Raw genomic sequence first — 13,707 nt, 5'->3', positions numbered from 1 at the left:
TTTCATCATGACTGTGTGGTGCAGTTTCTTATCAGTGACACAGGTTGCTCCGAGCATCTGTAGCGCTGGGAGCAGACAGCCCCCTGAGGCCTCTCTCCTAGTTTGTGCTGTCCTCCCAGGTCCCTGGTGCAAGGTCCCATCCCTCTGGAGGGTTAATTCCTCCTGGCAAAGAGACACAGCCAGGGCGGAGCCCTGTTGAGTTGACACAGAGGCAGATCAATGCAGGGAGGTGTGGCAGAAGCTCACAGCTATGACAGGTGTGAGGGGAGAAACTGTGCCATCCCAACCCCCAGCAGAGACAGACTGTGCTGGCCCTGCCCACACCACAGGGACAAGGAGTCAGAGCCAGCGGAGAGGACTACCGGTGCTAATGTCATCACCCCTAACATGGGACCCCAGAAGTGGACCCTGCAGTCCACCCTGGTCAAATGTGTCTAAGCCAGAAATGAGCAGGTCCCTACAGGGTTCTCTGATGGTGACCTTAGCCCCCGTCTGTCTGCCTTGCTGAATCCTGTCTAGCTTTTACAGCCCAATGCCGGCCCCTTGTCTTCTGAGCTCACTTCCTGACCCTCGGGTGCCATTCATTCACCTTCTCCGCTGCTTTAGGCCAACACAGGCTTCTGCATTCTCGTTTTGCCAGGAGACTCCCTAAGTGTCCCTCAGCCCCACCGAGGCAAGAGTCATCTCCCACCACCACCCCGGTGTCCCACACCCTCACCACACCCCGGTGCGCAGCATGGGTTCCAGTCACTGGGCAGTAGGTGGGATCTGTGAGGCCTCTGAGTAGTTCCTAGGATGGCAGTGGTGGGGTCCCCCACTCCAAATGACACCCCACTACTGCACTGCTCTGCCTGGGACTCTTGTTGCCCTCTTCCTGAAACAAGTTCTGTGTACACTTGTTTATGGAACGCAAAGGAAGAGCCCCTCCCTATTGGCCAGCACTGTGGCGCCTTCATTTGCTCACCCCACCCCGATACAAGTGCACTAGGTTGGACCAAGTACAGTGTGGAGCCACAATCCTTTCCTGGAGCTCACCCCTCCCCGCCCCCAGGACAGGTTAGAGCAAGGTCCCAGGGGCAGGTGCTAAGTATGTGATTGTTTGCTTATTGGGTCCCAAGGGAGCAGAGGTGAGACCAATGAAGCTGGGAACAGCCCCAGGGGTCCACATACCAGGCATCTTTCAAACATCCCTGACCAGAGCCAGTGGGTTAAGTCACCACCTGGGATGCCAGCATCCCATTTTGAATCTTGGTTGCCGGACTTCCCATCAAGCTCCCTGCTAATGCACCTAGGGGGAGAAAGTGAAAGATGGCCCAAGTACTTGAGCCCCTACCTCGCACATGGGAGACCTGGATGGTCTAGCCCTGGATGGGGAGTAAACCAGAGAATGGAAGCTCTCCCTCTCTCTCCTCCCTCACCCCTCCCTCTCTTTCTGCTGCCCTAGAAGCATCTTTGTGCACAGCAGAAAATGAGGCTGACCCAGACAGACGGACGGAAAGCAGCCTCTTCGAGCTGCTGCAGACTCGCAGGTGCACTGCCTGCTGAGCGAAGGGTGCTCTGTGGAAGTTCATGTGCCTTGGCCTCCCTGGCTGCTGTTGGCCCCTGACCTACTCCAGCCAGATCCCCTGAAGTGGGGCCCTGAGAACCACTTGCTAGGTAACTGCCCCCAACCGCCCTGCCGCCCCAGCCTGGCAGACACAACTTGCATGGTCCCCTAGGCTGCTCCAAGGCCGGGACGCCCACTGCGTCCCCACCCCCAGGGCACCTGCCTCCTCTGCCACCACCTCAGAGTCTGAGCCCCGGGCCTGGGCCTCTGGTGTTGCTCAGCCGCTGACAGGAGCAAGGTGCTGTCAGCCTCTGTGAAAATGTGACCTTTGAAAATTTACAAGAGCTCAAGGTTTAAAAAGCTGTGGCGTTAATGATGCATCCCATTAGCATCTCATTAGAGAGAAGTCAAGAGAACCTGCCCAGGCATGCTGATGGGCAGACAGGGCCACTGACTGTGTTGAGGCCAGGCAGGGGACACTGTCCTAGGTTGCCTCTGTCCGCTGGATGCCACCCTGTCATTAAGGCAGAAGCCAGGCCAGCGATGCCCAAGGAAGGCCAGAGGGTTGGCGGCTTCTCTGGGGTCCCAGGTGGCCGCAGGAGGACGGGGGTGCGGGGAGGCATTCGGACCTACCTGCCTTCCCTCTTCCAAGCTGGTCTAAGTTTACCTGGTTGGTTTCTGTGCTGTGCTTGTGTGGTCCCCCACCACAGGGGAGCACGGAGCTCAGGATGAGCAGGGAGTCCTGGGTGCTTGCCCAGAGGGCAGGACCTATGGCCCATGGGAGGAAAAGCCTAGCTAAGACCCAAATTCAGAACTGAAGCCAAGACCCACACAAGCTCCCCTTCTCCCTCCCCCTCAAGAAGCACCCAGAAGTATCCAGAAGCCTTTGGAAGCTAGGGTCCTGCTTTTTTACACAAGGGCCTAGAGGAGAAGGCTCTCCCAGGGTAATGCTGGCGCTCGGTGCATTTCTCTGTGGCAGGAATGGAAGATGCAATATTCACTTCATTACTTTAATAAAATAAATAAAATTCCCGACCTGCACATTGCTCACAGTGTTTGATGTTGCCGGGGACAGAGTGGAACACAAGTGGCCTTATTTATCTTTCCCCAGGAAGAAAGGAATGCAGCTTCCTTCTCCCAGCACAGCCGCTGTCTTGAACATAAAAAATCACTTGTAATATCCGTGGAAGATGCGGGCGAGCAGCAGGCCTGTTGTAGCCCCGTGTGCTCTCCCCCTAGCCCTCCCGCCCGTCAGGGTGCCTGATGCGATTCACAGGGTACATCTCTTCTCGGGGAGCGGCTGCTTGAGGGTGGGGCCGGGTCTCGGGCCCCAGGGTCCCCAGTTCCCTGCACAGTGCCTGACCAGAACCTGAGCCCAGGACAAGCAGTCTGACTAAGGAGCGTATTAGCAAGGGGACGAGCCACAGGAGTGTGAGATTGGATGCTCCCCCAATATAAGAGCAAACACCAGAAGTTTCTGGGCACCCAAACTCAAGGAGGGGATCCCAGCCGCCTCTACCAGCAGTAGCAGTGGCTAGTGTAGGGCCAGTTTCTAGGACCTTCCTTAGCCTGTGCACATACCAGCTTGCTGACTCAGCACAGCTGAACAGGTGGCCACCAGAGGACGCTGAACCTGGAAGTAGCTTCCTGTCTGGGAAGGAGCTCAAAGAGGCTGCAGTGTCCCCCTCTGGCAGGAGGGTCTCTGGGCTGGCAGTGAACGGGTGCTGGAGCCAGGCTGGGGTCCCAGTGCTCAAAGTTGGCCCCAGAGTAGGGCCCCGGATGAGCCACAGCCCAAGCTGGTTCACCTCGGACATCTCCCAGCCCAGGCCCACCCACAGGGAGCTTGTCCACAGGGAGGACACTGGGACAGCCATACTCTTGGTCCCCCAATGCTACTGGTGAATGTGACTAAATTCCAAGTCGCACTCTTTTGCACTCCCTCACCCCAGGAGTCGCTGCCTACCCTGATCCCATAAGCCATGCCTTTGCAGAACAGGTTGGCACATGGCATAGCCTAAGGAACCTTATGCAAGGCACCCCAGGTCCTGCCCCACCTGCATCCCAACAGACCCTAGTGCAGGCATCCTGTGCACTGAGCATGGCACCTGCCTCCCCATTCCTTCTCCTGCTGCAGAACCCAGGAGGGGTGCCAGGGCCAGCAGGGCACTGTGCCTGCCACCTGCCAGTAGGCTCAGGGAGCAGCTTGGATTAGAAGTCACCACAGGACCACAGCCACCACCCCCAGAGGGGCCTCCATCTCTGCTGCCTGTTTCCCCCCACTCCCGCCTCAGTGGACCACACCTGGTGACCGGGGGTTGTGGTCCCTCTAACTGCAGTGATCTCACTCCCATCCCTACCACGCCAACATATTTTTAGGATTCTTTCCTTATTATAAATAACAGCACAACAGACAGTTTGTCAAACACGGGAAAGTACGTTAGAACAAAGTCACCCAAGGACGTCCCTGTTCACATTTTGCTTGTGTGTTATCTGATAGCGGATACTTACACATGTGTCATTCTGTGGCCTGCTTTTCTCATTAAGAATGACAGTGTAAGCGCTTGCCTTCTCATTAAGAATTTGTAGCGGCCCAGCGTGTTGTCCTGGTGGCTGGGTCCTCGCTTTGCATCCACTGTGGAAGACTGCTCTGGTCCCAGCTGCTCCACTTCCCCTCTACCTCCCTGCTTGTGGCCTGGGAGGTCAGCGGAGGACGGCCCAAGCCTTGGTACCCTGTACCTGCATGGGAGACACAGAGAAGGCTCCAGGCCTTGGATCAGCTCAGCTCCAGCCATTGCGGCTGCTTGGAGAGAAAGCTATCGTATGGAGGATCTTTCTGTCTCCTTCTCTCTGTGCATCTGCCTTTCCAATAAAAAAAAAAAAAAAATGTTTTTTAAAAAAAGAATTTGTGGAAAATGTGAATTGTAATGACTATAATAACATCCCGGCATATGGCTGTAACCTAGGGAGGCCAGCGCCATCCTGATGCTCATTTCCACCTTCAAGTTTGCATGGTTCCCAGTGATCTAAATTCACACACTGGATGAGCTCATGGGGCAGCGAGCCTGTTTCCTGTCTGTCCCAAGAAGTCCCCAGTCCCACTAACCCCTTGGATCTGGAGCTGGACCTGAGCTCCCAGAGGGACATCTGGGCCTCCGAGCCAGTGTGGGTACAGGATGGGGATGGGAAAGGACCAGGCATGGGGGGGGTGGCGGATATTGAGATAGGCTGAATACACACACCCTGGTATATAGGCTGCATTTGTGCTGCTCTGTTCCATTGCTGGACTGAGACCTGCGGGGAAAGCAGGTGTCAGGTGTGTGAATGTGCCTTCTGCTGCAAAGGCTCAAGGACGGGGAGGGGAGGCAGGGCCAGGGGGTCAGGAGGCACTGGGCTGAGAATCCTGGAGCCAGGAGCTGCTTGGCCAGAGTGCTCGTGACTGCCGTGGAGGAGCAGGGACCAAGCTCCGGCCACGGGAGCACCGTTTCGGGGTCGGTGCAGAGGCAGCAGCTCACCCTCCTGATCTGCTTTCCACAGGCTCCTGGCATCTCCAAAGCGGACAGTCAAACCCAGGGCCTGGCGACCAGCATCCGGTGGGGCCAGACACCCATCAATCAGTCCACACCCTGGGACACCGACGAGCCACCCTCCAAACAGATGAGGGAGAGCGACAATCCAGGTGTGTGCCCGGTTCTGAGCCCTGGGTCCGCAGGGTAGGGTGTGGTGGGAATGCGGGACCCAGCGTGTCATCCCCTGTGTCTCCACCCCTTCTCCCGTGACTCAGGAAACTTTGGGAGAGCAGGGCAGTGAGAGGCTCCGGGTTATGAAAGGGTCTCCTTCCGAATGACCCTATGGCTATGATCCTATTGACTATGATTCACAGCCAATCACTCAGGTCACACCTTTCCATTCAGTTTCTGGGAGAGCCGCATGCCCCTTCCTGCCCGGCTGGCAGTTCATCACCATCCCAGTTCTCAGTGCCCAGGACCCAATGTGCAGACAGCTCCCTATCCCCACTGTGGCCTGCTTGGGACTTACATCTGCATCCCAGTGCCCATTACCTCAGCTACATGACATGCCATCTCAGCAGCCCTGGTAGCCTCCACTCCCCTTTCCATATCCTCACTAGGCAGCTGGGCTTGGGGACCCAAGGGAAAGGCTTCGTGTCACCCCTTCTGCAGGTGGCCCGCTGGATCCCTTAGACGCTTGTTTGCGTCGCTGCCCTGTTCCTGGGTATGCCAGCATGGTATCTGCAGCAGGCTTGGTTATGCTGCCCCCTTTCCTGCCCCCATCATCATCCAAGTCCTAGGTATAAACAAGACAGAACTTGTTGCAGGTACCTGGAGACCTCCCCTTTGGGTCACCCATGTGGCCCTGTGGCCTGCCCTGCAGAGTAGCCCAGGACCTCTCCAGCTCGACTCTCGGGAGGTGAGGGGCAGGGGGACACATTTCCGTGTTCCTTGGTGATTCCTGGAACAAAGGGAACTTGGAATGAGTGCCTTCTCAGGCCTGGCTCATGGCGATCCATCCTCCTCTGCTCTGAGCAAGGTGCACTTGCCCCCCCACCAGCCCTTCTAGAATCTGACTACATGGCTCCCACTAGGGCTGGTGGTCCCGAGTGGTAGAATCACAAAAGCTAAAGCAGCGTTGGAGTCTCAGAGATCCCCCACTGTCATCCACTGGCCCTTGTGTCAAGTTCCAAGGTGGGGGGCTTTCTGTACCCCATCTTGTCCTGCTCATGTTCCCTTAAGGGCCCCAACCAGATCTTTCATCCCCACACCTGGTGCCCTCACCCCCAGGCTCCGCTGCCTCGGGGCACCAAGCAGGTGTCGTTCCAGGCTCTGTGTTCCTCTGTGTTCCACAAGTGACCAGCAGTGCCTCCCCGGGACTCAGTACTGCAGGGTTGTTTTTGATTTTGTCCCCACCCCCCTTTCCCCAGTAGCCCTGGAAGGGGGGTGGTGCCCCTGATCCCACTGAGCAGATCACACTGAGTCGCAGAGAAGACAAGTGGCTGGCGCATGTCCTTAGCTAGCCAGTGGCAGCAGTGAGGTTTGGACCCATGTCTCTTTGGAAATGTTGCTTCTCACCTCTACCAGGCAAATGGCACCTCTTGTTCTGAGCACCCTGAGTGTTGATCCACATCTCCTTAGGTACATGTCTAGTCACCCATTCCTATTCTCTGTGTTCCTCTAGGCAACAGCACCCAGCCAAGGGCCTGGGACAGTTGGGGTTTGTTGAGTGACTAGGTGACCGGCAGATGACATTTCTTCCCTCTCCCTTGCAGGCACTGGACCATGGGTGACCACGATGGCCGCTGGGAGCCAGCCTGCCCTGATCGCACACTCCTATGGAGTGGCTCAGCCTCCCACCTTCAGTCCGGCCGTGAACGTCCAAGCCCCAGTCATCGGGGTGACCCCCTCACTGCCTCCCCACGTGGGGCCGCAGCTCCCGCTGATGCCAGGCCACTACTCACTCCCGCAGCCACCCTCCCAGCCACTGAGCAGTGTGGTGGTCAACATGCCTGCCCAGGCCCTGTATGCCAGCCCTCAGCCCCTGGCCGTGTCTACACTTCCCGGCGTGGGGCAACTAGCACGCCCAGGACCCACTGCAGTGGGCAATGGCCACATGGCAGGGCCCCTCCTGCCGCCGCCACCACCACCAGCCCAGCCATCCGCCACCCTTCCCAGCGGTGCCCCCGCCACCAATGGACCCCCCACGACCGACTCTGCCCATGGGCTGCAGATGTTGCGCACCATCGGCGTGGGGAAGTATGAATTCACCGACCCAGGGCACCCCAAAGGTAAGTCCTGCTGCCCACGCGCCTCTGTGACACAGGGAGGACAGACACACATTGCAGGGTGGCTCCTTCCCTGGTCTGGCCCAGCCTGGAGACTGGGCAGCTCCGCCTCAGACAGGGGAGGTGTGACAGAGGAGAGGTGTGGCGGTTGGCATGGGGGAAGCTGGGGGAATGGAGACAGGAGGGGAAGGAAAGAGAGCCTGCCAAGTCCACAGGCCTTTGCCCTCCAGGCCAGTCCTGACTTCTGACCCAAGGTCAGGCCGAGGTGCCCCTCAATCAGGAATCAGCGGCTACATCCTGGGCTCTATGAGGCATCCTGCCTCTAGGACATCCTGCTCTCTCCACCCACACGCACAGTGTGAGCTGTCTATGCAGGGACCATGGGACAAGAGCATCCCTAAGGGATTTAGGACTGGGGAGACTCTGAGAGGAAGCACCCCCAGCCCCAACCTTCAGTGACCAGTTCCCCCTGCCCTCCCCCACCAGCGGAGCCCCAAGGAAAATCCTTGGCAGCACAAACCTAAGGCAGATGGACACCCCAGCCTCAGGGTCAGGGCAGGAGCTCTCCCCAGACACCCCAGCCTCAGGGTCAGGGCAGGAGCTCTCCCCAGACACCCCAGCCTCAGGGTCAGGGCAGGAGCTCTCCCCAGACACTCCAGGACTCATTCTTGGTGTCCGTCAGCAGGTTGTAGCCAGGTTGGATGCTCAGAGTGGACAGAAGGAGGAGGGGCCAGGGTCATGCGGTCTGCTGGCTTTCTCTGCTTCAATAAGCACGCCACTTGGCATGCCAGGCCAACAGGGCCCACAGCTCAGAGCTTGGCCTGCCCCGCTGCAGTCCCCATGCCTCAGGTACAGCTGGCGAGTGGGACCCCAGAAAGTATCTGTGTTAGGGTACACATCATAGGAGGGGGTGGAAGCAGAGCTGCTCCTCCCGCCGGCTCTCAGAAGTCTGTCTTCATCCTTGCATGCCAAGTTCAGATCTTACCAAGCCATCCAACAACCGCCTTCAGCTAAGATCCATGTGGGGTGTAACCCCAGCCTGATTGAGCCCCAACGGCCTTTGTTTCAGAAATCCCCACTGATTGTATATGGCAAAAGTGTAGGACGTTGCATCTAATCTCCAGTCTACTCTTGCTTTGCTTAATCTTTTTGTTTTTAGAAAAAAGTAACTACATAGATTTTTTTATAAGAGTCGTTTTGGGTACGTTTCCTCTGCCTTTAAAAGAGGTGCACTTGTGCACACAGCACACATATACCCCCAGTTCATGAGCCACCAGCTTGGACACACCAGACAAGTGGGGGCCCCAGCTCCCTCAGTGCCCCCCAAATGCAGAGCCTATCCCCTGTCCGAGCAGTTTCCTGAAGTTGAGGAGTTTACCTGGCTGACCTGGGTCCAGGAATGCATGCAAAAGAATTTGTTTCATGCAGAAAAGGAACGGATCCTGACACAGCTGAGCAGCTAACTGGCACTTTCCTGCCCCACCAAGGTTGGAACATCCTCCAATCCTATATCAGGGAGACACAGGGGGTAGGACTGGTCCATGCATGGGATGTCAGGGGGACGCCCCTAAGGTCGGTGACCCACTACAGAGCTGCTCCTGTGATATCTGTGCAGATCAGAGGCAGGAAACTCTCTCTGCACCCTGGAGAAGGGAGAGAACAGCGTCCTGGAGGGACTGAGCGCCAGGCGAGAGCCATGAGGCACGGGTCTAGGGGGCCTGGTGCTTAGGGCTCCGCCTTCTCTGTCTGTATCCTTCTGCTTCCCAGCTTCTAGCCCTGCCCGGCCCATCAGTTGCGCCGATTTTCCCAGGTGGCCCGTGAGCCTGCTGCCTCTCCAGAAGCTGTTCTCTACTCCCAGCCTTTGCTAGCGGCCAATCCCACTCTGTTCGCGGGTAGACAGCCCGCACGGGCATCGGCTAACATCTCGCTGAGCAAACCGGGGTGGCTTTAGGGTGGTTTTTTTTTTTTTAATTCAAGTGATTTCTTCTTTCATTTCTAATCTTAAAAGCCTTTCATGTTGAAGCTATAATTTGTCTGTCAGATCTAACGTCAAACAACGGGATATTCTTTTAAAACAAGAAACTCAAATTTGCAAAGCAGATATTTGAAACTTGCCATGCAAGAGTCACTTTCCCGGCAGGACCACATGGGTTTGGATCTGGGTCGTTCTTAACTTTAGCCCTGGGGAATCTTACTTCTCTGAAGCCCAGTTGATTTTTACCCTTTTAAGTGACAGACAGCTGGCTCCACGAGGTCTTGCAGGATGCAGGAACACAGTCAGAACTCCAGTGGAAAGAAAAAAATGGGGGAAACTTTCCTCTTCTCCCTCTCCCATCTGAAACCTTGCCCGGTATTATAATAAGATCCACCACCGAATGCCTTGCGATCTAGCTCATTAGAGGCCCGAGATTTCCCTACCATTGTTTGACGTGACAACCTGGCATCTCCAAGGTTGAGTAATTACCCAGAGACCCCCCTCCTAGAAGAACAGGTTTTGCCAGGCAGGCGGATGGGCCACTGGTATTTTTAGACTTCATTAGTGCCCTGATTTAAAATTTTACATTTTGTTTCTTGTAATTATCTTCCAATCGACTGAGCTGAAATTTCAGCGAGGGCTCTATTAGTCTGCCTTCCCAAAAAGGGCATTGGGACTTTAATTTAAAACGTAACCAATTGAAACATAAAGGCGGTGTGCAAGTGCTTCTGGATTTGCAAGAGGTCAAGCCATGTCTCTCATCTGTGACTAGAGAAGGCAGCTGGCGCACGCTTCCCTTTAATGAGTGTTATTTAAATGCATGGCGCACGTATAGATTTCTTTAAGAAGCCTACAAGATGAATCTCTCTAAGAACAGTTTGGGAGTGGGGGACGGTAAGAGCAAGCTGTGGGGTTTTCTTTCTTTTTTAGGTTATACGTTGAAAGCTAATTAAAAATAGATTTCATGTGTGCCAAGTGATAAGAGAGGAAAAAAGAATTGGTTGCATTTGGCGTCTGTTGTAAAATACGCGGGCTGTTTCCCTCATCCTTGCGCTAGAGCCCCTGAGCTCACCCAGAGGAACAAGCACAGCCAAGTTCAGGCCTCGGAGAGACATGAAGCTTCGTGTCACTGCTCTGGGCGCCACAAGCCTGGCTGCTTGTCCATGATTGCAGAGCTCGCAGCCCAGGTGCAGGCTGTAGCTACCTGCAGGTTGGCAGCTGGGGAGCCCAGGCCCCAGGTCTAGCTGAGAGCTATACCAAGGCCTTTGTGTTCGTATGGAAGCCAGGTTGGCCTGGGTGGGGTGCTATGCCTCCTCTGTCTCAGGATTCTATAGGGTGGGGGGCCACAAGGCCCCACCCAAGGGGGCACATGGACCTACAATCACGACTGTACATGCATTGTGTCTGCTTCATGCCCAAACCAGCCGTTGCTGCTGACACCTGCCTAGACTTAGGAGAAATTGAGGAGGCAGGGAGCCAGGCTGCAGCTCAGAACAGAGGGTTCAGAGTTTGAGAGGCCCCGGTGGTGCCACCTTGCGGCAGGTGGGACACATCACCGCGGTGGGAGGAAGATCCAGGGCTGCTCCTCCCTGGTCCAGAGCCCAGTACAAATCTCCCTACATCCTGACAGGTCCAGTAAGCACTGTTCCCTTTGCAACCTCACCAAGATTCTGCAAGAACCTTGGAATGCAGGCGATGACTCTTACCCACACATGGTTAGGCCAGAGGCGTGAGGTGCTGCCCAGACTGGAACGGTCTTCTCCCAGACCTGCTCTGCTCTTGTCTGCATCTCAGAAATACCATCAAGAGTCCACCTAGGTGCCAAGCTCATGACCAGCAGCTATCCCCTGAGCTGTCCACAGTGCTCTGTGGTTGCAACTGTCATGGTCCTAAACCCATGGCAGCCTCTGCCTGCCATGCGCCATGCAGCACCTCTAACGGGGCCTTGAAGGGGTGCCTCTGGACTCTGGCACCTGCTGCTGCAACAAGCCTGGGTTCTCCAGTCTGCCTGTTTCTGTGACCCCAGGGGGTGGGGTAGACACCTCCACTCTACCCGCAGCAGCATCTGAACCAGGGTCCTGTGCCGAGATGTACAGGAAGTAGTCAATGAAGGAGAGCATGAAGTGCTGGGATGGGAATTCCTCAGAGAGGTTCTGGGCCTTTCCCTCCCAGGAGTCCCGGCGTAGAAAGTGCCCAAGGGAGGCTCCTTGCCGCAGCCATTCCCCACCCTGATGCCTGCCCCGCACCTCATGTAGAAGGCCATCATCTGTGGACACCCCATCCACCAGGAATGCACCTCCACCAAAGCCCTGGAACAGGAACCTCGGTTTGTTCATCACCAAAGGGATGGTGACAATCGCACCTGCCTCCTCCCACTCTAAGGATTGAGCTATTTTATGTCAAAGCCACAGAACAGCGCCTGGCACAGAGCAATCCCTGTAGCCGAGTTTATTGTCATTTCACACCTGGCCACCTCCCAGGGCCCACAACCTCTCAGGGGCCCAGCTTCATGGGACAAAGCCAGAGGCAGCATGCCATCCAGAACCCTCGGGTCTGAGGCACGTGGTTCAAGGCTCCATCTGGACGGAAGAAAATACCTCACCGCCCCTATTATAGCATTTTGTTATCTTCCACCATGGCCATGACTGAAAGGAACCAGGCTGTTGCTTGGACAATTGCTGTAATTCAGCAGCAATTTATCCTCTGTGGGCTCCTCCTGTCCACCCTCAGGGTCTGCAGTGTTCAACCTGACACCATGGTTAGTGGGGTTGCGACTCCCCGTTAAGGCCAAGCCAGCAGATGGGACTGCTAGGATCCTTCAGTTACTACAGACCAACCACAGAGAGTGGGTGGCAGCACAGAAGCTGGTGAGGAGCCGCACGCCAGGCTGCTTAGGGAGGAGTCAGCTGCCACCATGCACCAACCCAGTGAGCTTGGGCCGGACACTGGCATCTTCAAGCCTCATTCCCACCTCCATCACACAGAGCTTCACACTCCTGCTTTGCTGGTTAAATGGCATACGCTGGACTCACGAAAATGCCTGCCATTGTTCCTGCTACCTAAAGCATCTTGCGAAGAAATGCAGGCAGGTGTACCTGTGACCCAGGACCAGCACTGCTGTCCAAAATAGCTCCCCTTGTCCCATCTGACCAGACAACTCCCAGCACAGATTTGCAACCAAACCCATCATGCCACTACTACCCTGAGTGTCTCCTCTCCAGCCACCACACTCTACCCACAAGCCTCCCCCAGGAAACCCCCATCTTGAGCCCAGTGAATTCCGGTGCACCAAGTTGTTTCTTCCTTGCCCGCGCGTGTGCAGTGCCTGCCCCAGCCAGCTCTGAAAGCCCTCCTCCCCTGCCCAGGGCCGTGTCCTAGGGGATTTGTTCCTCCTTAATTGGAGGGTTGTCCAGGGCTTAACGGTTTTGTTAACAGATCATTTGACTATGAGTGAACCAGGCAAGCGGAAAGACACAGCCAAGGCAGCCAGGCCACCCAGAGACAGTGTCAACCACAATGCAGCAGATGACCCCGGGCCACCTCAGCCAGCTGAGCAGAGCCAGGGCCAGAGCAGAGTAAGCCATCCCTGGTCATCTCTGCACTGTGCTGGAGGAGGTGGACCTGCAGTCCCAGCTCTCAGCCAAGCCCTGCTGGGCCAGCAGTCCTGCTCCAGCCCCACAGTCAGACAGGCAGGGCCACAGGAGTCTAGATGCTGCTGGGCAGGAGAGGGCTGCACAGACAGGAGGGAGGCGAGGGTGCAGTTCCGTTCATGGGATGGAGGACTCCAGGGAATGGTGCAGAGGCCATGAGGGGGGCCAGCATCTTGTTGCCACTCTTCCTGGTACGCCACCAAGTATTTATGAAGTTTTATGCACCTGCTATGTACACAGCCCACATGTAGCTTTTTCCATAATCCAGGGAAACCCACAGGCTGTGGGCCTTATACCAGCCTTGTCCTCTGCTAGACAAGCAGCCACATGGGATGCCCAGTGACCCCAGCTATAGTGCCAGGCCCTGGGAGAAAGCTGGGTGTCTGCTCTGGAGGAGCCTGCACTCCGCCAGGAGGATGGGGGTGGAGGGAGGGCCAGGAGGTTCCAGCAATGACGCTGCGGGACTGGAGAAAAGAGAGGGAGGGCGATGCTGCCAGAGGCATTAAAGACAGCTAAGATGACAATAAGAAGCAAGAGACAGCAGGCCCTTCTACAGAAGCGTTAGGGAAGAATGTTAGAGAGAAAGGCAGGGACACAGAGCTGTGATTGTTTCAATAGCTTCATCCATCATGGAGTCTCTCTCTCTCTCTCTCTCACACACACACACACACACTCCCCTGAAACCATTTGCCTGTGCAGATCGGAGATGGGTCAAAGACTTTAAGCCTTTGGACCTAAGGAC

At 56.1% G+C, this 13,707-nt stretch overlaps 1 protein-coding gene across 1 annotated transcript in view; it reads left to right on the top strand.

Annotated features, from left to right (window-relative positions):
- The window catches only part of KLHL29 (kelch like family member 29), a 252,231-nt gene that overhangs the window by 198,420 nt on the left and 40,104 nt on the right, over positions 1–13,707 (top strand). The window contains exons 4-5 of the mRNA XM_058668207.1: positions 5,081–5,222; positions 6,828–7,343. Of these exons, the coding sequence (XP_058524190.1) occupies positions 5,081–5,222; positions 6,828–7,343 (658 nt within the window). The remainder of the gene's footprint in view (positions 1–5,080; positions 5,223–6,827; positions 7,344–13,707) is intronic.

This window comes from Ochotona princeps, chromosome 8 (genome assembly GCF_030435755.1).
Source record: "Ochotona princeps isolate mOchPri1 chromosome 8, mOchPri1.hap1, whole genome shotgun sequence".
Classification (NCBI taxonomy): Eukaryota; Metazoa; Chordata; class Mammalia; order Lagomorpha; family Ochotonidae; genus Ochotona; species Ochotona princeps.
This window is presented reverse-complemented; position numbering and strand designations above follow the sequence as displayed.